The sequence below is a fragment of the Aphidius gifuensis genome, linkage group LG3 (assembly GCF_014905175.1).
Source record: "Aphidius gifuensis isolate YNYX2018 linkage group LG3, ASM1490517v1, whole genome shotgun sequence".
Taxonomy (NCBI): domain Eukaryota; kingdom Metazoa; phylum Arthropoda; class Insecta; order Hymenoptera; family Braconidae; genus Aphidius; species Aphidius gifuensis.
This window is the reverse complement of record NC_057790.1, coordinates 16,889,941-16,916,026: the sequence shown is the minus strand read 5'-3', so window position 1 is coordinate 16,916,026 and position 26,086 is coordinate 16,889,941. Positions and strand designations below refer to the sequence as shown.

The following is a 26,086-nucleotide window of genomic DNA, read 5'->3' as shown; positions in this document are numbered from 1 at the left end:
TTTTTTTTATGATTACTATTTTTGTTGTTATTATTATTAGTCAGAAAATTCCAATTATTTAGACATCTGTTGGAAATGTTGTGAGTTAACATGACATGTCGTCCATGTTTTTTTTTTTAATAATAATAAAATTTTTGTAATTTGAAATGTGTGAATGTCAAAATTCTTGTTTATATATTAAAAAATGAAAATTGGAAAAATACCAAGATGGTACCAGGATTTGTCGATTCATCAGGTAATAGCCACAAAAAAAAATAATGTAAATTTAATAATAAAAATTAATATTATGATTTATTTCAGATGGAATTAATAACTTCATTGAAAAATGTCATAAAAGCTGACTATGAAGAAAATGTTACTGGAAAAAGTAAAAGATTATTAATGGATATTGGAATAACATCAACATTTGTTAAAATATCATCAAAAGAAATTAGAAAATTACAAATTAAAAGTAGTCTTGATCCAGTTAAATATCTTTGTGAAATTTATAAATTTATAACAGGATCATATTTTCAAGATGAACCATATAGTAAGTATTATTTAAAAAAAAATATAATATCAAGATTATTTTAAATATTAATTTTACAGGGAAAAATTATAGCTGTAATGAGAGAATTATTTTGACAAGTATAGCATTTTTAAAGCTACCAGAAATACTTTTAGAACTTCATCGAAGATTGCCAATGGGAAAAATCCAAGAATATCCAAAAAAACGTGATTTTTATTTGCTTAATTTAATTTAATTGATAAAAAATATTTATATTAATTTAAATTATTTATCTAGCATTACCTCCAAAATTTATAACACGAGTAAAAAAAACTGGATCACCATATTTAGATTCAACTTTTAGTGAGCCACCTGATTGGGGATTATATAAAAGTAATTTACGAAAATGGTATGAATTAAGAAAATCACAAATTCAACCACAAATTATATTACCTCAATGTTTAAAAATTGAAAATGATTATTCAATAATTGAAGAAAATCATTCAACACCAACATCATCATCATTTGTCACAGAAACAACTAAGCAGAGTCAGCAAGAAATTACAAAGACTGATGATTATACTTTGGATGAAATTAAATCAAAAAGTATTACAAATACTGATGATTATATTTATGATGAAATAAAATCACAAAGTATTACAAACACTGATGATTATATTTATGATGAAATAAAAGAAAAAAGTATTGGAGAAATAAGCAAGACAACTGGTGCACCATCATCATTAACAACATTAGTATCAAAAATTGATGAAGAAAATTTAATAGATAATAAAATTAATGAAGAAAAAAATGATAAAATTGTTTTAAAAAAATTAAAAAAACAAAAAGTTATTAAAAATAATAATGATAATTACATAAACGAAAAGTCAATTGATAAAATTTATAAAAAAAAGAAAAAAGATCAACAAAATAACAATGAAAATATCAATGGAAATTTAAAGAAAAAAAAACAACAAAATAAAAAAATTATTAAAGAAAATTTAAAAAATGAAATACCAGTTAAAAATTCATTAGAAAAATATGATTATTTGTACAATAGATTATCACGATTAGATAATTATGAAAAAAAAATATTTCCACCTGGAAAAGAAAATCTTTCCCTAAAATGGCAAGAATGGTTTGTCAATGTCGAAACAGAATTTTACTATCTCGAGAAAGTAGCTAATAAAATGATAGATAACGTTCGTGAAATAACACAAAAAATATTTCCAGTTGATGTATGTGATGGATGTTGTGCTTGTAGACAACAAATAAAATATAAAAAAAGTTATCGTGAATCTAAAATTCCAAATATTGTTATTGACAATATAACAACTGGCGAAACTGGAAAAAGATATATTGTTAGTTCATTAGTATTAAATTCACCACCAGAAAGTTTATCTGGTTCATCACTAAACGAGCCATTTGTTGTTCCCTCTGAGGATAAACTAGTCAATAAATCAATAATTAATTCTGTAATCATGCAAAATGATAAGATCAAGTATCAAATGTCAGGAATTACCAAACAAATGCAACATATACCCAGAAGATTAATTCCAAAAGTACCAATAGTTAAAAATATTCCTCCATGTGAATGCAGAAATGAAGATAGATCATTAGAATTTTATGAAAATCAAAAATTAACTTGTGTTGATGAAGATGATGGTGTTTGTATAGGTAAAAACTCCACAAAAACAACAACAACTTGTCGTGAATGTACTGATAAATTTAAAAATAATGAGATATTTATAAAATTCGAAAAAATATGCAGACAAAATGATAAAAAATATGAAGAAGAAATGGAAAGAATTAAGTTAGCACGACAGCCAAAACTACCACCAGAAGAAATCTCAATAGTAAATAAGCTTGATGAAGAAATTGTTAAATGTAAAAAGTGTATTGGTTGTGATGAAGACAAGTGTAAGCCAAATCCATTTGACAATTTGTTGAATCAAAAAAAATTAGAAAATCAAGTAACTTTGATTAATGGAAAAAAATATCGTGATAATATAAAAATATCTGTTGGTGGATCATTAAGAAATGATGATGATAAAATGAATTGTTTTATTTTATCAGGAATATCATTACAAACACCCACTGAAGTTACACCAGAACCAAGTGAGCCTGATGTTGAATCAATTAAATCAATGAGCAAGCATCATCATTGGTCTGTAACAGAATTTATTCCAAAATATCAAAAAGAATTTGAAGATGATTATGTACCAGATGAAATTATAAATGATGATACAATTAAAACAATTAATAATGAAAAATCAAAATCAGACATTGCTTCATTAAATAATAAAGAAATCCATGAATATTCAAAAAAAATTAAAATTAAAAAAAAACATGAAACAAAAAAACATGATGATATTATACATAATAAAGAAAAAAAAAAGAATAATCATAAACATAAAAAAAAAATAGATAAAGATTTAAAAAAAATGTCTATTAATAAAGAAGAAAAAAAATCAAGTTTAAATTCATTAATAAATGATGAAATAATAATTAAAAAAAATGATTTTAAAGAAAAAGAAAATGTTTTAAATGAAAATATTAATGAAGAAATAAAAAAGAATGAAGTTAAAGAAAAAGTAAATTTTTTAGATAATGATAATAATGAAGAAATAACAAAGAACGAATTTAGTGAAAATGAAATTTTTTTAAATGATAATATAAACAAAAAAATTAAAGAAAAAGTAAATTTTTTGGATGATAATATTAATGAAGAAATAAAAAAGAATAAATTTAGTGAAAAAGAAATAATTTTAAATGATAATATGAATGAAGAAATTAAAAAAAATAGTACAATGGAAAGTTTAAAAATAAATTCAATTAATAAAATAGATGGTAGTAATTTATTTAAAGAAAATAATAATGATGATGTTGGTGATGGAAATTTATCAACAATGATGAAGGTACTGTTGTTGATATTAATATTTAAATAATGAATCAAATGTAATATATTTATCAAGCTATATTTTAGATTGCATTAGATGAAATGGCAGAAGAAGGATGTCTATTTGCCAAACTACCAGCATGTCACGAAATTCCACCACTCAAAATTTGGATAATGTATAGAAAGGGTTTCAAAACATCTGACAAAAAAAATAGTAAATTATTAATTTATCATTAATTAACAATTAAAATTACTTACTAATAATAATAATAAAATTTTTAAGATGAATATTTGGAAAACATGGAAAAGTTATTTGATTCTTCTGATAAAGATTCATCAAATAAATTAGAAGCACCGCAACTTCACTTATCAGATGATAAAAAAAAGCAACTTAATCACAAAACACTGAGTAAATTAACTAAAAAGGTAATGCTTGTATAATTAAAATTAATAGTTAATTTTATAATAATATTTTTTTGTTTTTTTAAAGATTGAAATGCAAAAAATTAAATTCTTCAGTGATACAAGAAAGCATAGAGTTGATGAGTCAAGAAAAATGTGGAATTTATTGGAACAAGGACAAGTACCATGTGCTACTGATAAATTTAAAAAAATTTTTTTTACCTATCAACCAAGCAAAGAGTCTGAAGGATTTATTCTTAAACCATATGGTCTTGAGTCTGAATAATAATAGCTATATTTGTAATTTGTATATTTATTTAAAATTTTACAGACATCATCTAGACACATAAAACCCAGAGTAAAAAAAATATCTTTTAATTTTGATCCACATCTTTTAAATATATTTTAATTTATATTTACAATAATTAGATTTATTAAATTATAATTGATCAACCATATTAACAATTGCCAATTTAATATGTGCTTTAGATTTTCGTGGTAATTTTTTAAATAATGGTTTTAATTTTTTAAAAAAATAATTTACTTCTTGTTTTATTGGTAATATTGTTCGTCGACATGTTGGTGTTGATTTATTTTTCCTTTTTTTTCTACACTCTTTTCTATTCATTTCCATAATGTCAGTTGATGTTGGCATATTATCATCATTATTAATAATATTATCATCATCAATATATTCAATTTTATAGTCTTGATTTGATTCTTCAATTAACTGTTCATTATTATCTTGCATTTTAACATCTAATATTTCTTCTTGAATATATTCTGGCTCTGAATCTAAACGTTCTTCAGTATAAATAAAATTTTCAATATCAGTATTATCATAATCATGCAATTGTTCATCATAATATTCAGTTTCTTCTTCAAGTTGTTCAATTATTTGATTATCTTCTTCCATACATTCAGTAAGAGCATCTGTTTCTAAATTTTCAGTAACATTATCATCAATTAAAAATTGTTTTTCATAATTTTTATTATCAATATTTGTTATTATTTTATAATCTAACTGTTGTTTTTTTTTTGATGGTCTTCCTCTACCAATTTTTTCTTTTTGTGGTAAATCAATTTTAAATAATAATCCTGGTGGTATACAAGAAAGACTTGATACTGGTATTGGTGTACCAAAATTTGATATATTTCCAGTAAATGGTAAAATAATTTTTTTATTATTATCATTAATTAAGCTTGTTGTTGTTATGTTATTAGAAATTGTTATTGGATGATATTGATTTGGAATTTGAAATCTCCAATTATTACAAGTTGTTGGAGGTAATGGTAATTTTGCAAATATTTTATTATCATTTTGTTTTGGTTTTGGAATATTAATGAATGTTGAACGTTTTTGTTTACCACGTTTTTTTGCTAATGGTGCTGGTTTATCATCAATATGTGGTTTTTTACTTGATATAATTGGTTGATTTAATATATTAAAATTATCAGATTTTAAAAATTCTTCAATATCATCAATATTATCATGAATATATTTTTTATCATTTGTTTTTGTTGTTAATGTTGTTGTTGTATTATATTTAATTGTTGGTACAGCATCACATGGACCAAATTTTTTAAATGTTTGATCATGCATAAAATGACGTGAACATAATACAAGTTTTCTTATTTGATTTGGTGACATTTTTAATAAATCTTCACGTCCTAAAAATTGACACCATTTTAAACATCTACCAATTTCATAAGCTGGAAATGGATGAAATTTATAATTATGACTTTTACCAAGTGGATCAATGCGTAATCTACCACATGATGCACATGCTTTACTTTCTAATATATCTTTTGATAATGGCTCATAAATAATTGTCTTATTATCATCATCATCATCATTATCATCATTATCATCATCATTATTAATTAATATATTATTTATATATTCATCATTATTAATATCAATATCTGGATTTTTAATACTTGGAATTGCATTATTAATTAAACGATTTTTATAGCCATTTTTAAATTGTGATTTAGCAAAATGACGTGAACAAATATAACAGTATAATATTTCTTTTCTTGTTAATCTGTAATATGAATCAACACCAACAAAATCAAGCCATTTTAAACAACGAAATTCTTCACCTGGAAAATGATGAAATGATGGAACATCATCATCATTTAATGGTGGATCATTTCTTGTTTTACCACAAATAAGACATGTTATATTGTATAAACTTTGTTTTGGATCATATATTGTTGGTACAGCTGTACATGTTAATCTATCACGAAATTCATTGACAAAATCATTTTTAATAAAATGTTTTGAACATATCATTCTTTGTGATAATTGTTTTTTATTTAATTTATATAAATCATCACGAGAACAAAATTCAAGCCATTTTTTACATCTATCGTCATTATTTACTGGAAAACCAAAAAACATATAATCTTCTTTACGATTATTTGGATTCATACGTGAACGACCACAAACAACACAAGGATGTGGCATTTTATTTTGCTATTTTTCATTTATATTTAAAATCAATAATAAATTATCTGAAATGTTGTTAAAGTAAAAAATAAATTATTAATGACTTTGACACTATTTTAACGTATTCATATTTTTTTTTTTAACTTACGTCAATTGTTAACAAAATTAAAAAAACATCAAACTTATAGGTATATTTTCTTATCACACAAAACTTTTTCGATTAGTAAAAAAAATATAAATAATTTAAATATTTCATCTTTTGTTAATAATTAAAATTAATTAAATATATTATTTTCCTTGTTGTTGTTTATTTTTATTTTTTTTATTATTCTACAAGTGCACACACACTGTCTGACTGTCATATAAACAATGATCTTTATCAACGTCATAAAATGGTGGCATAAAGATTGGAAACTTTCCATCAGAGATGGCGTTTATTTTTCATCAAAACAATTGTTTTGAATTAAATTATTTATTAATTTTAATTTATCTATTCTTAAACACAATGTAACTATTTTCAGAGGGTTGTTTTTTATATTTATGACTTCTTAGGGGTACATTAATAATTTATCAATAATTTTTATTCAATATTTTGTCATTTTCATAATTATTTTTTAATTTGGGAACCTGAATTATCCCTGGATCAGGAAATTCGAGACGTTAACATATAGACGCTCCTCTCGCTTCAGTGTCATGACATGAAATCATTGCTCAGAGACCCAGTGAGTGAGGACTGGTATCAGGGCATCATACATTCGAATAGGAATATCGAACTTATCATCGAATATCTCCTAACTTTTTCTGTTATCCTAATACTCGGTAGGAGTTTTCAACGTCGAAAGACCCTAAACCGCATGCGGTTTATATTATTATAGAAATATATTTCTTACGCTGTACATGTATATTCTCATTCATTCCTATATAAAATAAAAAGCAATAAATTTATAATGAACAGTAAAATAATATTTAAACAAACTGAGTATGAAATTTATGTTATTTTAATTAATAAAAATAACATAACAAACTATTTATTTATCGAAGCTGTAAATATATATATAAATAAATAAATATTAAGTATACTATATATGTTTCAAATTAATTAGAAACTGAATTTCGAAAATTGAAAAATAAATTTTTTTTTTTATACACAAATACTTGAATTTTAAATATAAAAAAATTCAATCCGAGAATAATTTAATTTGACTGACAAAAGGTCATTTCAAAGCATCTAATTCAATTTTTTGAATTTTTAAATTTCAATATTTTTGGAAGCTAATGTATCAGCAAAAAACGATTTAAATTCTTAAATATATAGAAACTTGCATTATCAGTGAAATAATTAAGTTTTTTTTTTTTTTTTTTGTAGTACGATTGAAAATAGCAAGAAAACTATTAATCCAAATTAATTAATATCAATCTGGACATTTAAAAATACTGTACTATAAGATTTTCATTTTATCATAATTATATTTAAATTTTATTTTTCAATTATAAGTCTCAAATAAGTTAAAAATACTGTTTTCAAGTATTCTAATATCTTTATGTTTATTCAAATTAATCAAAATTCATTAATTAATTCACTTATTAATAATAATCTATCAGAAAAAAAAAAAAAAAAAAGTATGAATTGTCTTTTATGTAAAATTCGTACTTGATTAAATTCATTTTTTTATTTAAATATTTTGTATTTTATTTATAGTTTTTTTTTCGAAAACGACTTCTTCATCAATTGACATACGATGACATATTGTCTTTACAGGATTGAATTTTTTCTCAATAACTCGTAATTTTATGCTTGTTGTAAGTTCATAAATTGTTATTCACGTAATTTCGATGTCAATATTATGAGTTTTCAAATTCTTTTCAATTTTTATCATAAATATATTAAGAATTTTTATTCACCACTACATTGGTCATTGATTTCAGCACCATCGTTATGGCAGGTGTAGTGCTTATATTTGAGTAATATTTATAGTTGTAACAATGTAGTGTTTTATTTCTAGACTGCTGGTACTCTTGCTACATACGAACTTATCCTGGTGCAATTCCATGACCAAGCCAACAAGTGAAAATAGTAAAAAACCAATGGAACAATTATTAAATGTGTGTACTATTATTGTATTGTTACTTTTAAAAATCATTTAACAGATAAAATTTAACACGGCCCTAGCCAGAGTATTGAAAATTTTTAATTTTCAACGGTAACGCGGGCCACACGCCCTAACAAACGTTACCATAGATCTTTTTTTTTTTTTTTCATTTTAAAATTTTAATTTTTCTTATTTTTTTTACCTATAGGCTAACATTGCGTTAGCTAGGCTTAACGTGTTATTGCATCCGGACCCTTAACTGATAACAACGAAGCTCGTATCGACTTATCGACCAGTGAATTAATTATATAGGCTGAATAAATAAAATTAAATATTGATTTTTTTTTTTATTTTTATTTTTTACGTCTATTGTAATTTGAATATTGATTTGAAAGATAAATGTTTTATATATGTATGTATGTTTACTTTACTAAATTTTATAAATTTTCATCATAACAAAAAAAGAAACACAGTTTTTTTTACAAAAAAAAAAAGCGTCAATTGAAGTGGAAAAAATATATTTAATTTATATTTAATGGAAATATAAATTAAATTTAATGGATATACAGTTTTGGACATACTAAAATTAAATTTAGAAAAAATTTAGAAAAGATTTAGAACAAATATATTAAATTTAGAATATGTACAAGTTTGGACATATACTAAAATTAAATTTTTTCTTTATTTTTTGTAAATTTTTTTATAATTTAATTTTAGTATGTTTAAAACTAAATATATTTTAAATTTAATTTATATTTTTTCTGAATCTTTTCTAAATTTTTTCTAAATATAAAATCAATTTATTTTATATTTCCAATAAATATATTTTTTCCACTTGGACAAGTATTCGAAAACGTCAACAATAATTGTTTTCGATGCATATAATTGCAGTTTTGACTGCTGACAAAATTTTGAACTTGACCCCACCTGATTCAATATATATGTAACGTGTTTACACATTATAGTCTTGAAATTTTATTTCGGATTTTGAATTCAATTTTTTAGACTGAATAATTAAAATCAAAGATTGCGTTTTTTATTTGTTATTTTTTTTTCATTTCGCATCTAGTGTAATTTAAATATTGATTTGGAAAAAAAATATTTTATGTATGTATGTTTACTTTACTAAATTCTATGAATTGTCATGTTGCGTTATAAAAATTAATTGTAAAGTGACATGACATTCTGTAATCATTATTTATTTAATTGTATTAATTTTTTTCAATTATTATTATTATTATTATTACAGCAGTAATAAAGTTATTATTAATAATTTAAAATTTAATTAAAGTGGCAGCAATTAGGACATGATGTCATCTAGTCATCTTTTACTCTTAGCTCTATTTTTGTTTTTAATTTTTCTTTTTGTTAGTAAATTGCAAGGATGACAATTATAATCAAAACAATGTAATTATTATTGAATTACAATTTAAGTATACTGCAAAAAACAGTCGGTCCCGTATTTTATTGAATTCAATGATAAAAGTGTGTAACAATATATATATATACGCATATGTCTCGTAAATCGCGCATGCCAGGTATACCACGAGATTGTACGTGAAATTTTAAATAGTACATGTTTTTAAATGTACATGTAGAGAAGAATTCAACAGGGAAATTGATTTTATTTATGAATTATAGTTAACAACATTTACCATCTGATAAAAATTGAGTAAATAATCGAAACTGATGGTCATGAGGTTGGAGTTAAAATAATAAACATTAAACATCTAAATATTAAAAATGAAGAGTATTATTGAGTGGTACACGTATCTATAGCGTGTTTCGATACTGATCCTAATTTTATTATATTGTGTTTTTATTTTCACAAGGTTATTAGGTCAAAGACAAAGTTGTAATTTATTCAAATTATTATCTATTCTGTAGTTCATGAGTGAAAAACAGTTTCATTGATTTTTTTTTTAAAAATATTTAACAACAAAAGATAGAATTCATATAATTTTCTCTCACTTAGTAAATTTTCACGTTTCCACGGTAACATTGTAACAACCTATGAGTTTTCAAAAAAATACACTTAGTGGGAAGCCAGTGCATATCTCAGTTGCAATTGTACAATACCATAGAACCATTATCGACTATCGTTTAGGTTTAAATAAATTTTTTTTATAATTTATCAAAATGATGGCAAGTTCATAATTATAATCAATAACATAGTAATTCAGTAGTTTGAATAGTCAATATTTATCTATCTAAAAAAAACTCGGGAGCTTATTATTGAATATCATTATATTTTGAAATTTTTAATAATCATTATATTTAATCTTTTTTAGAATGATCAGGAAAATTTTTATACTGCCATAGGACCAACAATCAAAGTTGCTCAATATTTTGGAATTCTTCCAATTAGTGGAGTCTTGAAGCAATCACCAAGTATGATGGAATTTAAGATTAAATCATTTCGTACATACTGGACTGTATTTATGATGGTTGCTTTTGTCATTATTTTCAAAGCATTTATTGTTGCAATAATAAAAACTCTAGTAATTGAAAACTCAAGTATTATAGGTAAGATATTCCATTTCACTATATACACTTGAAATGTTCAATGAAAATTATTTTAAATTTATGATAAATATTATAGGATTTGTAACAGGCATTGTATTTTTCGGAAAGGTTATAATATGTCTCATACTTTTTCTTCGATTATCTCCAAAATGGATAAATCTTTTACAAAAATGGGAAAAAATGGAGAAAACATTGAACGGGTTATTATAAAATATTTTTACAGCTACAAAAAACATAATTTACTTTATAAATTATATATTACAGTTTGGATTTACGAGGTCCGGAAATTCGATCGAAAATTAAAAAAATTTCAATTATTTATACTCTGTTTGCGGTCTCTGAGCATTGTTTGTATGTCATCAATGAATCAATCAATAACAGTTTTTCGGACTATGTCAGTGGATTATATAACTTATTTGTATCAACTTATAATATTGATGCAGAAAAATTCAGTTTTACCAGTTGTATGTATTCAAACGAAAAAAAAAAAAGATCATTTTAATTACTCTAGTATTGATTTGTTTAATAATATATTTGTTTTATTTTTTCAAGTTAATTCTGCATTCATCATGAGTATGTTTCTGTTGTTTATCAACTACTTAGCTACAGTCATCTGGAGTTTTGCAGATTTATTTGTTATACTGGTCTGTCTTAAAACCACATTAAATCATATAGATAAACAATGATCGATAATCGACTATTTGTATTTTTTTGGATTTGTAGGTAACAACTGGACTCACTGAGAGATATGTATGGTTGAACAAGAGAGTTAAATATTTATCTAGACGAAAATACCAAGACATTCCTTGGAATCGGCTAAGAAAAAACTATGCAATTCTCAGTGATCTTGTTAAACAAACAAATAATAATATCTCTGCCTTAATATTTATATCGTATATTGCAAATGTGTGCTTCACCCTGATTGGATTGTTTAGGGAGATTGCGTAAACAATAATTCGAATGAAATAATCATATCCTCAAATATATTGATGTTGACTTTAAGTTTTAATAATAAAGTTTATTTATTTCAGAACGCATAGAACGGGACAATATGAGAAAATATATACTTTTGTGTCATATTGTTACATTATTGGTAAAATAATTGCTATTGCACTTTCAGCATCAAAAATCAACATTGAAAGTAAAGAGGCTTTACCACATATTTACTTGTGTAAATCGTCAAAATTTACTGATGAGGTACATATATTATATTATGTTATATTGTATTATGTAATTAAACTTAAATTGTATTTAACATTTTCAGGCAAAAAGACTTCAATATCAATTAACATATGATGACATTGTCTTCACAGGAATGAATTTTTTCTCAATAACTCGTAATTTTATTCTGGCTGTAAGTTTTCAAATTCTTTTCAATTTAAATTATCAATATCAAGAACTTTAATTTACCACTAAATTGGTCATTGATTTCTGCACCATCGTTATAACAGATGGTGCCGTAATATTTGAGTAATATTTATATTTGTTACAATGTAGTCTCCTATTTCTAGACTGTTGGTACTATCGCTACATACGAACTCATCCTGGTGCAATTAAATGACCAGCCTAACAAGTGAAAATAATAAAGAACCAATGGAACAACTATAAAATGGGGGAAGAAAAATGATTTTTTTCGTATGTTTAAATGAGAAATTTATAGTTTAATTTATTAATAATTTAGATGTTACAAGTTAGAGAGTATATACTAGTTATACTCCCTGCATGCTTGTATGTTAAAATAATTTCACATTCGAAATATCAATTATGTATCGGGATATTTTTAAGTGTATTTTTGAAATATATTCTCAAATAAATACATTGTTTAGTAAGTTTCTAGCATAGTAATAAAAAGTGACCAAAGTGCTATGGCATGATACTTCTTTGAAAAAAAAGAAATGGCAATCACAATCGAAACTTGAAAAACTCGGGTCTAAAATTTTGTGAAATAAATAAAGTCAATATATTAATCTTGACAATATTAACAAAATAAATATGTACATAAAATAAATACATATTTCCACTCAGAATATTGCCCACTATATTGTAGATTACATGCAATAGTTATTCATTACATGACATTAGTCAATAAATAATAATAATAATAATTCATAAGTAGTGGTGTAATTATTTTCAAATTTTTTTTCTTCTTCATATTTATGAAGATTTTCTTGTCCTTTTTTTTTTCCTTCTCTTATTATATAGTATTATTTATTTATTTTTTATTTAATTGCGATAATAAAAATATTACAAGAGATGGGGTTTTTTTTCTTAGTCATTACTCTAAAGTAGCAAATGCGTTTTTTTTTTTTTAATGTTCCATCGAAATTTACGATAATGCCTTCGTAACTGTAAAACTTATTTTTTCAAATTTATTGTTAATATTCTTATCTTTTTGTTAATTAATAATATTTTTAAGTCCATTTGAATTCAAGTTTATTTTTAATTAATCCAAGGTTATCAAGAAATTTCAATGCACAAAATAAAAAAAAAAAAGCTGAGTCATGAAATATGTCGAAATAATCCTCGAAACTTTTTAAACTATATTCATAAATTATTATCTTTTTAATTATCAATAATTAATATTATTTGTATGTTTTTTTTTCGCTAAAGAAATATTATAACTTTTAAATAATTAATAATAATTATAAACAAATGCATATATAATTTTTAAGAAAATGAACAATAATTATATATAATAATAATCAACAGAAGATATTGTTTTTTTTTTTTTTATCTTTTACATTTTCTATAAAATAATTTTCTAAATTTTTATTGACGAGCTTGAGAACAATAATTGATAACAACAAAGCTCGTCTCGACTGACGATTTCGACATTTGAAAATTTCAAAACCCGTGAATTATTTCTATATAGACTGAATAATTGAAATTAAATATTGTGTAATTTAAATATTGATTTGAAAGGGAATATTTTATGTATGTATTTTTTCTTTGTAAAGTGACATGACATTTTTTAATCATTGTTTATTCAATTGTATTAATATTTTATATTTTTTAAAATTTTTTTATATTTCATCATTTGAATCTCTCTGTAATTTTTTTTTTATTAAAATTATTACTATTATTATTATTTTCATTAAATCGCAGTAGTAATAAAGTTATGATTAATCATTTTAAATTAATTTAAAGTGGAATCAGGCCATGCGGCACCTATCATCTAGTCCTCTTTGACTCTTGGCTTGCTTATGTAAAATTTAAAAATTTTTATTTATTTAATTTATATTTTGTTTTTTTTTTTGCAACTTTTCTTGTTGTTTTATTCATTTCTAGTAATCATTCATTTTATAATTTTTCGAATTTAATTATTTTAGATTCATCTAAAATTCAAGTATATTTTTTATTTATATTAAAATAAATACATTAAACAAAATAGAAATGTTAATTGTTATAATAATTTTTTTATTTCACTCTATTGCACTACCAAAATCAAATGATAATTTTCATAAGATAATTAAGAAATGATCTTGATTAAATCAAGTGAAGATTCATTGACAATTTCTATACAGTTACAATAATTACAGTAATTAAAAAAATCAGTTCTAATCACTTAATCTCTAGTTTTCTATATGAAAAAATAATAAACATTTCAAATCGTTTTAGTTTATATATTATTCATATCAATCAACTGAAATTTCGATGTTTATTTTGTTCTATTTTTTTTATCAATGAAAATGACAATAATTACTTTTTAATTGGGGCATCGGAACCTGAATTATCCCTGGACCGAGAACTTTGAGACGCAAGCTCGCTTTAGTGTTATGACATGGAATCATTTGCTCAGAGACCCAGTGAGGAGGACTTGTATCAGGGCATCATACTTTCGAATAGGAATATCTAACGTATCATCGAATATCTCTTCACTCTTTCTGTTATCCTAATACTCTGTAAGGATTTTCAACGTGCAAAGACACTAAACCGCATGCGATCTGATAAAAATATATTTCTTACTATATTCTCATTGATTCCCATAAAATATATTGTAAAAGTTTTTTAAATTGAAAAAAATAAAATAAGTTTACAATTATTAACAGTAAAATAATATTTAAACAATAGTTAAATAAATTATAATAAATACTCAATCATAAATTTAATAAGATGTTTGTTTTCGATAATCTAAAATATTTTTTAAGATTTTTATCAAAAAATAACATGATATTATTGATAACGTATACTATTTTTAATCGTATAATCATGACAGTTTAGTAAAGGTGTTTAAATGAAAATTGTCCAATAAAAATTAATAATAAATAATGTTTTTGTTATTTTTCCAAAGCTTTATTTTGCTTGAATAAAAATAAATCAGTTTTTTTTTTTTTAATTGAAATAAAAATAATAAAATTCTCAACCTGGTATTTGATGCAAGTAATTAATTTATTTTCGATATAACCAGACATAATTATTGAGATGAAAACTTGATTTATTATTTTAATAAATAATAATTTATTATTGTTGCTTTGATATGATTATTAATAAAAAAAATATCAACATGTTTAATTGGCACGAAAATAGCTAGATAAATTATCAAGTTAATATATTGTTTAGAAATTATTCTCTTTTTTTTTTTTTTTAATAATTCAATTTCTATAATTATTTTCAACATAAAATTATCCTCTATAATTGTCAATAAAAGCCACTAATAAATTATTGTAAACTTAATTTTTCCTGTTAGAAAAAAAAAGAGAAAAGAAATTTTTAAAAATAATACAAAAAAAAATAAAATATTTTAAACATTTTTATCAATATGCAATAGTATTTTTTATTTGTTAAATTATTTATTATTTTATTTATTTAAAAAATTAATTACAGACAAACTTGTAATTTATAAAAATACATTAAAATACAAAGAACAAACAGGAAATCGAAATACATTTATCAATACATCAGAACGAATTAATTTTCAAATGAAAAATCAACACAATTGTTTTAAATTTAAACTCTCAAAGTATGTTATATTAATAAGCGAATATTAATTGTATAAATTTCAACTATAATTTATAGTCTATAAAAATAAATTAATAATTTTTATAATCATTACAAAAGTGATATGACTCGTCAGCTCATCAGTCAGTGACTGGAAGTTTATGACAAATTAAAATGCTCGAAGAAAATGTTTGGAATATATTGAAAGATTAAATCCATTTGTCAATTAATCAATTGAATAAACTAAAAATAATATTAATTATTGAATTTTACATCATGCAAAAACAAAAGAAAAAAAAAGCAGATATTTACAATGAATATAAAATTAAATGTTGATAGAAATATAATTGACCAAATTAAGATGTTATTAAAATTATATTTAATAATTAGTTTTTTGTAAATTTTTATCCTTGCTTATTTTTTCAACATCATGAATAACATATTGACGTATTTCTTTATCATTGAGAGAATGTACTTCTTTGCTGACACTTTCAACAACATGCCAAAGAGTTTCATGTGTCATTGCTGATGAATGAAGAATTTGTCTACCAAGTGTTGCATTTGATAAAAAACCATAAAGAGCACTGAAAAAATAAAACAATATAATAATTAACAATAAATAAATAAGTGTTTTAATTTAATTAAATGACATACCGAAAATCACAATCAGCACATTCATCTGGTGATGGATGTTTTTCAAACAATGATATGTATTTTAATGCTTTAGTAATCATTGGTTTTTTTTCTGAATATAATTCTGTATTTTTCCAACCAGTTAATGTATGACTATCTTCATTTGTAACAGTTGCTTTTGATTTTTTAATCATCAATAAAATCATATTTTTAACAGCTGTTTTTGTAAATTCAGGAAATTCTTTAGCAACTGCTTTGTAATCTGAACAACCATGTTTCATCATTGCACTTAATAATCTTTTTTTTTGTCCAACACTCCATTGTATATCTTGTATTTTAACTTTTTGTCTTTTTGGTTTTCGTCTTGTTATTTTATCAGGATCATTTGAATTATCCTGGACTTTTTTATTTGATGATGATGTTGATGGTGTTGATGATTTGCTTCTTGTTGATACCATGTTGCTTTGTTGACTAATTATTTATAATAATAATAATAATTGATAATAATATTAGAGTGGGTATAAACGAGTACTACATTGTTGACTTGAAAAAAAAAATGAGAGGAGAGAAAGAAAAAAAAAGAAAGGAGAAAAACAGGGCGTCAGCTCACTCAGCTGCATCATGCGGTCACCATCGTAAACGGAAATAAATGACGTCACGCCATCATGAACAATCATGAGTATAGCAATACATGCAATTACATTTTTTAACCAATTTTTTATGTGTACATAAGAGAGAGAGAAATGAGAATAAGCATTCCGGTCTCTGACTCACACATTGACTCATTGTTTAATCAACTTTGATACTACATTGAGTGAAAGAGGTATCTTTTCTAAAAAAAAAAAAAAAAACTGATAAGACAGTGTAGTAGTAGTGTGTAAAGAAAAAAAACTCTTTTATCAATTTTTTTGACAGCGACAAATAAAAAAACAAAACTACCATTGTTTAGCTGTCAATTGAAATATAACAAAAAAAAAAGTTAGCAACGATTTTTATTGTTGTAAATTTGGAATAACAGCAGTTATATGAAAAGGTAAGAAAAAATTTTTTTTAAAAATATATACACAAGCATTATTTGTAATGAGAATAATTTTTACTCCATTTTTTTTTCGAATTAATATTTCTTTGTGACGATAAATATATGGAGTATGTAGTAATTTTTTTTTTTTCTTTTTGAAATACAAGTTAAATTAATTTGAGTATTTTTTTATCAAGGTTTAATTTAAAAGATAAATTTGAAGAAGTCAAGATGTCAGATTTTGGTCCAATAACCCTTAAATGGGATCCAAAAAATCTTGAAATACGTACAATATCAGTTGAAAAAACTCTTGAGCCACTTGTATTACAAGTAACAACACTTGTTAATACAAAAGGACCAAGTAAAAAAAAAAAAGGTAAATCAAAAAGAGCAAGTGCACTTGTTGGTACTGTTGAAAAAGCAACAGCAAATTTTATTGAACAAGGTGAACAAATTGCATTTGAAAATCCTGATATAACTGCTGAAATGTTATGTGCTGTTGAAGAAGTTAAAAAAACAGGTGCTGCAATGTCAATTGCTGCACGTGAATTTTCTGAAGATCCATGTTCATCATTAAAACGTGGTAATATGGTTAGAGCTGCTAGAAATTTATTATCAGCAGTAACACGTTTATTAATACTTGCTGATATGGTTGATGTACATTTATTATTAAAATCATTACACGTTGTTAAAGATAATTTAATGGTACTAGAAACAGTATCATCACAAGGTGAATTATTAGAAAATATAAAACAATTTGGTAGAAATGCAACTGAATTAATTAATCAAGCAGCAAAACGTCAACATGAACTTAAAGATCCACAATTACGTGATGATCTTGCTGCAGCACGTGCTGTATTAAAAAAACATTCAACAATGTTATTAACAGCATCAAAAGTATATGTACGTCATCCAGAATTAGCTGCTGCAAAAGCTAATCGTGATTATGTATTAAAACAAGTATGTGAAGCTGTTGATACAATTAATAATGTTGCACAAGGTAAATTACCTGGTGGTAAACAACATCCACTTGATGGTCCTGGTGAACTTGCTGATGCACTTGATGAATTTGATGAAAGTATGGTAATGTCACCATTGGCATATAATGAACTTAAAACACGTCCAAGTTTAGAAGAAAGATTAGAGAGTATTATTAGTGGTGCTGCACTTATGGCTGATTCATCATGTACCAGAGATGAAAGACGTGAAAAAATTGTTAAAGAATGCAATGCTGTACGTCAAGCATTACAAGATTTACTCAGTGAATACATGAATAACGTAAGAATAATTTTTAATTATACCTATATATAAAATTCAATATTATTTACTTTCTTTTATTTTATTATTTTTTAAATTTTATTTTTATAATATTTTTTATTCTATTGAGGATTACAGTTGCAACAATATCATAATAGGAAACGGGTAAATATAATATAAAAAAAGAAAAAAAAACCACCCACTTGCTAATTTGTTTAGTAGACTTGAAAAAAAAAATAAATATGATATATATAATCATTTTAAGTAACAGTTATGGTTTTGTACCACATTCTCAAGGCTTCATAATTGTTATGTAATATTTTTGTAAGCCTTATGATGCTGAAGTTGGTGTCTAGATTAGGGTCAAATTCAAGTGTGGTACCCTGGGTTTAATATTTTTATGTAAAAGAAATAATTAGCTCAATTTTTTTGATTGAATGTCTTGATTATGTTAATATAAATAATGTACCCAGGTCCTTAAGAGCCTTCAATGGTTCTTTGAATTTTGAACGTCTAGCAAGTAACCTCAGTGTCATCAGCAGTCTTGCACTTGTATACTTTCAATATATTAGCAAACATAATCTAATAAGTCACTTGGGTGAAACAGTTTATGATCCTGGCTAAAAAAAATTAATCCAATTTTGTTTTTTTTGTTTTTGTTACAGCTTTTTTAAAATTAATTTTTATGCTTTATTGATTTTTGTTAGTATATTTGATATATTTTTGATTATTTAAATATAAAATTTGAAGTAATTGTTTTTTTTTTTTTTTAACAATAGATGACTGTGAAGGAACAATCAGAAGGTTTAGATCGTGCAATTGATCATATGGGAAGAAAAACACGTGATCTACGTCGTCATTTACGTAAAGCTGTTGTTGATCATGTTTCTGATAGTTTTCTTGAAACAAGTGTACCGTTATTAATTCTCATTGCTGCTGCTGAAAAAGGAAATGATAAAGAAGTTGAAGAATGTGCATTAGTATTTACTGAACATGCTAATAAACTTGTTGAAGTTGCAAATCTTGTTTGTAGTATGTCAGCAAATGTTGATGGTGTTAAAATGGTACGTCATGCTGCTGCACAAATAAGTAATTTATGTCCACAAGTTATAAATGCAGCACGTGTATTAGCAGCACGTCCACATTCAAAATTAGCTATTGAAAATATGCAAGTATTTCGTCAAGCATGGGAAAATCAAGTTGGTGTATTAACTGAGGCTGTTGATGATATAACAACAATTGATGATTTTCTAGCTGTATCTGAAAGTCATATACTTGAAGATGTTAATAAATGTGTACTTGCATTACAAGAAGGTGATGCTGATACATTAAATAGAACTGCTGAAGCAATACTTGGTCGTTCAAATCGTGTATGTAATGTTGTACATGCACAAATATCACAAGAAATGTCAGAACCAAGAGTATATACAAAACCAGTACTTGAAGCTGTTATTGTATTACGTGATCAAGTTATGCCAAAATTTGCTCAACGTGTTAAAGTTGCTGTTGATGCATTATCTGGTAATCCATTAAAAGAAGTTGATGAAAATGATTTTATTGATGCATCAAGATTAGTTTATGATGGTGTACGTGAAATACGTCGTGCTGTATTAATGAATCGTCCAGATGAAGAACTTGATCCAGAAGATTTTGAACCAGATGATCATTATACTATTGAAAGAGGTAGTAAATCAAGTGCACAAACTGGTGAACATTCAATTGATGAATATCCAGATATATCTGGTATAACAACAGCATGTGAAGCTATGAGAAAAATGCCAGAAGAAGATAAACAAAAAATTTATCAACAATTTGAATATTTTAAAAGTGAAAAATTGAAATTTGATAAAGAAGTTGCTAAATGGGATGATGCTGGTAATGATATTATTGTACTTGCTAAACATATGTGTATGATTATGATGGAAATGACAGATTTTACACGTGGACGTGGTCCATTAAAAACAACAATGGATGTTATAACTGCTGCTAAAAAAATATCTGAAGCTGGTACTAAATTGGATAAATTAACAAGACAAATTGCTGATCAATGTCCTGAAAGTTCAACAAAACAAGATCTTCTTGCATATTTACAAAGAATAGCATTGTATTGTCATCAAATGAATATTACAAGTAAAGTTAAAGCTGATGTACAAAATATCAGTGGTGAACTTATTGTTTCGGGTTTAGATTCAGCAACATCACTTATTCAAGCTGCTAAAAATCTTATGAATGCTGTTGTACTTACTGTTAAAGCTTCATATGTTGCTTCTACAAAATATCCAAGAGAAGCTAATGTTGCTGTAAGTATTTATTTATTTAATAATAGCAATATTTATTATATTAATTATCTTATTACATAATTATTTTTTTATATTATTTACTTTCTTGGATTATCCAGTATGTAAGTTACAATTTAAATTGTTGTAATATATATTATAAAAATTGTATATATGTACCTATTTTGTATTTATTTATTAATTATTTACAATTATTTTACAGTCACCAATTGTCGTATGGAAAATGAAAGCACCAGAAAAAAAACCATTGGTACGTCCAGAACGACCAGAGGAAGTGCGTGCTAAAGTACGCAAAGGTTCACAGAAAAAAGTGCAAAATCCAATTCATGCACTCTCGGAATTTCAGAGTCCAACTGAAAGTGTTTAAATTTAATTTACATAATTATATAAAAAAAAAATTATATATCAGTACAATCATGAATAATTAGATGAATTTTTTAATTCAAATTACAAAGATATTTCTTTGATAATACTTCCAAATCATATTTTTTACACAATCGGTGCAAAAATGAATATTTCATTCAGCTAATTCAATCTGATTTCTGGCAGCACACATTATTTTCAAAAGCTTTTTTTTTTTTTTCCTTTTTAAATACTTTACCTTGACGTTAATATAAAAAAAATAATTTTAATAATTATATCGACACGTTTTAGTATTAATAAATATATTAAATAATTTTTTTGCAGTTTTCTGTATGAAAAAAAATACAACTGTTTATCATTTAAAGTACTCGACAAAATTTAAATTGAAAAAATAAATAGAATAATTGAATGTGTATATATAATTGAATATACTTTTGATATTCATTGTTAAAAACGAAAATTAATAATAATTGGAAAACAGACTCAAGAATAAAACAATAATTGACTTTATAAATTTATAACTGCATAAAAATGTTGTTCTTAAAGCAGGCCTAATTGATTTGTAAAACTTTTTACTGAATTTTATATAAAAAAAAAAAAAAGGTACCAACAATAATCTAAAGAAATATTTAATTCTGGTGATTAAAAACGTTATTTTTTTTTTTATTTAACAATCATTCCGTATAGAAAAAAAAAAAATATCATTTCAGTGGTCATGTGAATAGACTAGTATTTAATTTTTTAGGTTTAAATAATAATTAATAAATAATAATCGAAAAATTATGGTGGCACAATATTGTATTTCTATGAAATTTTTTTTTGTCTTTTTTTTATGTAGTAAGCTGGATTGAGTATTTATAAATTATATTTATGAGTTAATATTATTAGTCGTAATATGCACAAAATTTTATAATCTTTGTAGTGTAGCTAAGAAAAAAAATTATTATTATAAACAATTGTTTATAGAAACTAAGCTGCCAAATAATGTTTTTTTTTTTTTTTTATTTTTTTTTAAAGTAAATGTAATGCTAACGGCAAATAAATTGACGTTATACAGGACATATTTATACTTTTTTTAAAATGAATATTAAGGGAGAGGAAAAAAGAAAAATATACAATTAATAATTTCTGGCTCAAATCAGTATTTGTATTGAGCGTACTTTCACTAATTTCGTGATGTAGTGATTCTCTGTAATTCAATGTATTCCATGTAGATTGACAAATAAAGTTTTACAATTAATCGTTGTTTTTTTTTTCTTTTTTTTTTTAAATACACATATTGTATTTTGTTTTTTTTTCTTTTTTTGGTTTTTTTTTTTTTGTTATGCTAGTTTTTTAAATGCTATTGTTACATTTAACGGAATAAACGATGAACGGTGACAAAATTACAAATGCTGATATTCAATAGACAAAGACAAAAAACAATTATAATTATTTTTTTCCAATTAGCGTGTTTTAGATAATTAACATTTTGAAAATTTTATTACTCGCAAATGATAGATTAAAGAATGAAAAAAATAATAAATTTACGTATCATGTTTTCTAATATTTTAAAAATTGATTAGTAATTAAAATTTAAAATACAAAAATATCAACGGTTAAATTTATGACACATTATTTCATTTGAATATTATAAATGTTAGCAAATTTTTAAATAAAAACTATCTTGGATGATAAATACATTAATTGACTCGTAAAAAAAAAAAAAAGAAAAATTCATCAATAAAATAATTACTGACGAGCTTTTGATGTAAAAAAACAAAAAAAAAAATTCATCAAATGTCAAAGCTAATCGAGACTCGTTACACATATAAATATTATATTTATATACAATTTAAATAAGACTAGTGACCAAATCCACAATATTTGATAAATTTTTTTTCTTATTTTTTAAAAAATTAACAAGAAGCTTCATGATATCCTTCCAAATGGAAGACTGTTTAAAATTTCAAAATAAAAAAAAAATTCAAATCATAATATTTTGCTTAACATATAACTTGATAAAAATTAAAAATAATAATTTCTTTTCTTTTTTACACTATTTAAAAGCAAACAAAAAAATGGTTTTTTTTCGTTCAAATAAAATAATACAAAATAGAGCTTAATTTGGCTGCAATGCTCAAGACTTTGTAAAACATTGAGAAATATTCTTTTCCGGTAATGTGCGTGTTCAAATAAAATATCGAAATACATATTATTATATCGAAGGTTAAAACTTGACGTGAATTCAAATGAGCTTGTTTCGAATGCACACTTTTACCGAGTAACTAGCTTTTTTTTTTTTTTTTAATTTTCACAATTATATATGCTTTTTTTTTTTTTTATTATTTTTATAAGTACGTATTTATAAGACTATTTATTAATTTATAATTAATATATATATATATTTTTTTTTTTTCAATTTTACTATATTTTATTATCTTTTTTTTTTTAATTTCTTATATTTTAATACTTTTTTTTTTTTAATTTTTCATTTATTTTTGACCTATCCTACAATGATTATTTATTATGCGATTGTCTATAAAAAAAAAAAAAATAATAAACCAAATTAAATTGTTAAAAATGGTTTTACAATTTACTGAATAATATATATATTTTTTTTTCGTTTTAATAGTTTTTTTTTTTTTATATTTTTTTATATTTTTTTTCAGTCAGTTATCTCGATTGATAAACAAGCATTCAAATGAGGATATTTACCTCTTGATGATTATTTGAAAATTAGCCCATTTGTTTTAAATATGTTGTATGATTTATCGTATAAAAAAATAATTAAAAAATAATAAACAACATCACCATTCTACGACGATTCACCATTTATTTCTGTCGACGAATTTGTTTCCGTCGTTGAGGTTAATGATGGTACAAATTCAGCAGCATCTGGATTCAATGTACTCTATAAATAAACACAAAAATAACATAAATAAATATGCCTTAATAATATTTTAAATATGTTTTAATATAAAAATAATATTTACAGATTTTTCAACATCACCATGTACCCGAAGACCATTTAATTGTTGACACAATTCATTACCAGTATTTTCACTAGCTACTGCTTGACACCATGCTGCTGATGTTTGATTTCTATGATGTTGTCTTTCTTCTTCTAGCATTGCTTCTAAACATTCTTCCATTAATTCTTCTTCTTCTAATTGTTCCAATACCTAAACATATATTATTTAAATTAAATAATTTATCAAACAATTTTTAGATATGTTTAAAATATTATTTACTTGTTTATCAAACTCTTCTTCATTTTCCATCCACATGTATTCAGAAAAATCACCATTTTCACCACCAGGTAAATCAGCTTCTTGTTCAACGTTATCTAAATATGATATTACACTACTATCATGTCCATAATAACCATTACCAGATCCACAATTTGGTATCTTCATCTTCATGCCAGATAATTTTACTTAATAATCTGAAACAATTAATTTTTTTTTCATCATTTTATATCGCTTTGTTATTTAATAAAAAATAGTAGGATTGTGATTTAATAAAATCCAGGGTCACTTGACCTCCTCGATATAGCCAAACATTTTTTTTTTTTTTTTTTAAATCGAAAGTTAAGATATTCCCTGAGTCGAAATATTTAGCCTTGATGTAGATTAACGACAAGTCACCTTGACGTCAACAAATATCAGTGACAAAAGAATATAAAATAAAATAATAACTATTTAATTAAAAAAAAGATATTTATCTAAATTTTTTACCTTGAAAATTTGTTTTATTTTTAATTATGTTTACTAAAAAAAAATTTTTTTTATTGAATTATTTTATAATAAACTAATAATTTATCGATTAAAAAAAAAAAAAAAAATTAAATTTATCAAACAGCCATGTTAAACTTGTATGGTTAATAAATAAAAAAATAAAAACAATTGAAATTTTTTAATCAATTGACGACAGCTTCGAACAACCATTTTTTTTTTTATTTTTTCATCATTTTTGATTTTTATTTTCTTATTTCGTCAACACCTACGCAAAAAAAAAATATTGTTTGTTCAAATTGTGAAATATTTTTAAATCGATATATAAATTATTTGATTGCATTTATTGTTTACCTTGAAAATTAGAAAAAAATCTTATCAAATTAATGAGTAATTTGATGGTAATTGTTTGTTTGTTTGGTTTTTTTTTAAATATTTGTTTTGATAAATTTAAAAATAATATAATTTGAGGACAATTTTTTACGACACACTGATTTTATCATACACAAACATCAACACAAACAAAGCAGACAAAGATTATTTTGCTGTGTTTTTTTATCTCTTTTATTTTGCAATGTGATGGTGCTGCCACTTCATCATCAAAACAACAACATTGTTATCAAATTACTTTGTGTTTTTTATTTATCTAAATATCTACTCGCGTATTAATTTTTTTAATTATATTTTTACAAAATAAAAATAGATTTATAACTCATCACTGAAATTGAAGAAGTTTATTTTTATTTTTCAATGGAAGTGAGAGGAGAGAGAGAGAGAGAGAGGAGGAGAGCTGTAAAATTTAAAATGGCGACACAGAAAAAAGAAGCGCGAAATTCAATTCTATTTTTCCATAAAATATTTTGACAGTGGAAATGAGGCTGTTTACATTAAAAATTTACACGAAATATCCCTAGAAAAATTTTACTGCACATTGCACAGTGCAGGCGCAGTATCATGCGCAAAAGACACAAAATTTTTTTCAAGAAAAACCATATTACATATTTT

General features: G+C 23.9%; 5 protein-coding genes across 8 annotated transcripts; 2 read left to right on the top strand and 3 right to left on the bottom strand.

Moving 5' to 3' along the window:
- Positions 1-60: 60 nt before the first annotated feature.
- Positions 61-4,156, top strand: LOC122852211 (uncharacterized protein PFB0145c-like). The gene is made up of 7 exons (XM_044151863.1): positions 61-235; positions 301-529; positions 589-714; positions 785-3,405; positions 3,474-3,600; positions 3,670-3,812; positions 3,877-4,156. The coding sequence occupies exons 1-7, from the start codon at positions 185-187 to the stop codon at positions 4,072-4,074; spliced, it is 3,495 nt and encodes a 1,164-aa protein (XP_044007798.1). The 5' UTR covers positions 61-184; the 3' UTR covers positions 4,075-4,156.
- Positions 4,089-6,607, bottom strand: LOC122852212. Its single transcript, XM_044151864.1, has 2 exons — positions 6,392-6,607; positions 4,089-6,308 (listed from the first exon to the last, which is right to left on the bottom strand). The coding sequence occupies exon 2, from the start codon at positions 6,259-6,261 to the stop codon at positions 4,228-4,230; it is 2,034 nt and encodes a 677-aa protein (XP_044007799.1). The 5' UTR covers positions 6,262-6,308; positions 6,392-6,607; the 3' UTR covers positions 4,089-4,227.
- Positions 6,608-15,629: 9,022 nt separating this feature from the next.
- Positions 15,630-16,923, bottom strand: LOC122852210. Its single transcript, XM_044151862.1, has 2 exons — positions 16,452-16,923; positions 15,630-16,381 (listed from the first exon to the last, which is right to left on the bottom strand). Exons 1-2 carry the CDS (start codon positions 16,886-16,888, stop codon positions 16,177-16,179), a joined length of 642 nt encoding a protein of 213 aa, XP_044007797.1. The 5' UTR covers positions 16,889-16,923; the 3' UTR covers positions 15,630-16,176.
- Positions 16,924-17,067: 144 nt separating this feature from the next.
- LOC122852207 (catenin alpha) lies at positions 17,068-22,605 on the top strand. 4 transcript variants are annotated; one of them, XM_044151856.1, is made up of 6 exons: positions 17,068-17,463; positions 17,646-18,726; positions 18,844-18,870; positions 19,485-21,005; positions 21,104-21,106; positions 21,205-22,000. In XM_044151856.1, exons 1-6 carry the CDS (start codon positions 17,456-17,458, stop codon positions 21,367-21,369), a joined length of 2,805 nt encoding a protein of 934 aa, XP_044007791.1. In that variant the 5' UTR covers positions 17,068-17,455; the 3' UTR covers positions 21,370-22,000. The 4 variants fall into 4 exon arrangements, with proteins under 4 accessions (XP_044007791.1, XP_044007793.1, XP_044007792.1 ...); XM_044151858.1 differs by lacking the exon at positions 18,844-18,870 and having other exon boundaries at positions 17,069-17,463; XM_044151857.1 differs by lacking the exon at positions 21,104-21,106 and having other exon boundaries at positions 17,069-17,463.
- An 872-nt stretch (positions 22,606-23,477) lies between these two features.
- Positions 23,478-25,837, bottom strand: LOC122852209 (polyadenylate-binding protein-interacting protein 2). Its single transcript, XM_044151860.1, has 4 exons — positions 25,436-25,837; positions 24,599-24,792; positions 24,341-24,529; positions 23,478-24,258 (listed from the first exon to the last, which is right to left on the bottom strand). Exons 2-4 carry the CDS (start codon positions 24,767-24,769, stop codon positions 24,163-24,165), a joined length of 456 nt encoding a protein of 151 aa, XP_044007795.1. The 5' UTR covers positions 24,770-24,792; positions 25,436-25,837; the 3' UTR covers positions 23,478-24,162.
- Positions 25,838-26,086: the final 249 nt, after the last annotated feature.

Excerpts from the sequence above, each read along its gene's own strand:
- LOC122852211 (XM_044151863.1), top strand. The coding sequence starts at position 185 with ATGAAAATTGGAAAAATACCAAGATGGTACCAGGATTTGTCGATTCAT. Across the intron at positions 236-300 it reads AGGATTTGTCGATTCATCAG|ATGGAATTAATAACTTCATT; the intron begins GTAATAGCCACA and ends GATTTATTTCAG. Across the intron at positions 715-784 it reads CCAAGAATATCCAAAAAAAC|CATTACCTCCAAAATTTATA; the intron begins GTGATTTTTATT and ends TTATTTATCTAG.
- LOC122852212 (XM_044151864.1), bottom strand. The coding sequence starts at position 6,261 with ATGCCACATCCTTGTGTTGTTTGTGGTCGTTCACGTATGAATCCAAAT.
- LOC122852210 (XM_044151862.1), bottom strand. The coding sequence starts at position 16,888 with ATGGTATCAACAAGAAGCAAATCATCAACACCATCAACATCATCATCA. Across the intron at positions 16,382-16,451 it reads TGTGCTGATTGTGATTTTCG|TGCTCTTTATGGTTTTTTAT; the intron begins GTATGTCATTTA and ends TTATTTTTTCAG.
- LOC122852207 (XM_044151856.1), top strand. Across the intron at positions 18,727-18,843 it reads TCAGTGAATACATGAATAAC|TTGCAACAATATCATAATAG; the intron begins GTAAGAATAATT and ends TGAGGATTACAG. Across the intron at positions 18,871-19,484 it reads AATATCATAATAGGAAACGG|ATGACTGTGAAGGAACAATC; the intron begins GTAAATATAATA and ends TTTTAACAATAG.
- LOC122852209 (XM_044151860.1), bottom strand. The coding sequence starts at position 24,769 with ATGAAGATGAAGATACCAAATTGTGGATCTGGTAATGGTTATTATGGA. Across the intron at positions 24,530-24,598 it reads AAGAAGAGTTTGATAAACAA|GTATTGGAACAATTAGAAGA; the intron begins GTAAATAATATT and ends ATATATGTTTAG. Across the intron at positions 24,259-24,340 it reads ATGGTGATGTTGAAAAATCT|AGTACATTGAATCCAGATGC; the intron begins GTAAATATTATT and ends GTTTATTTATAG.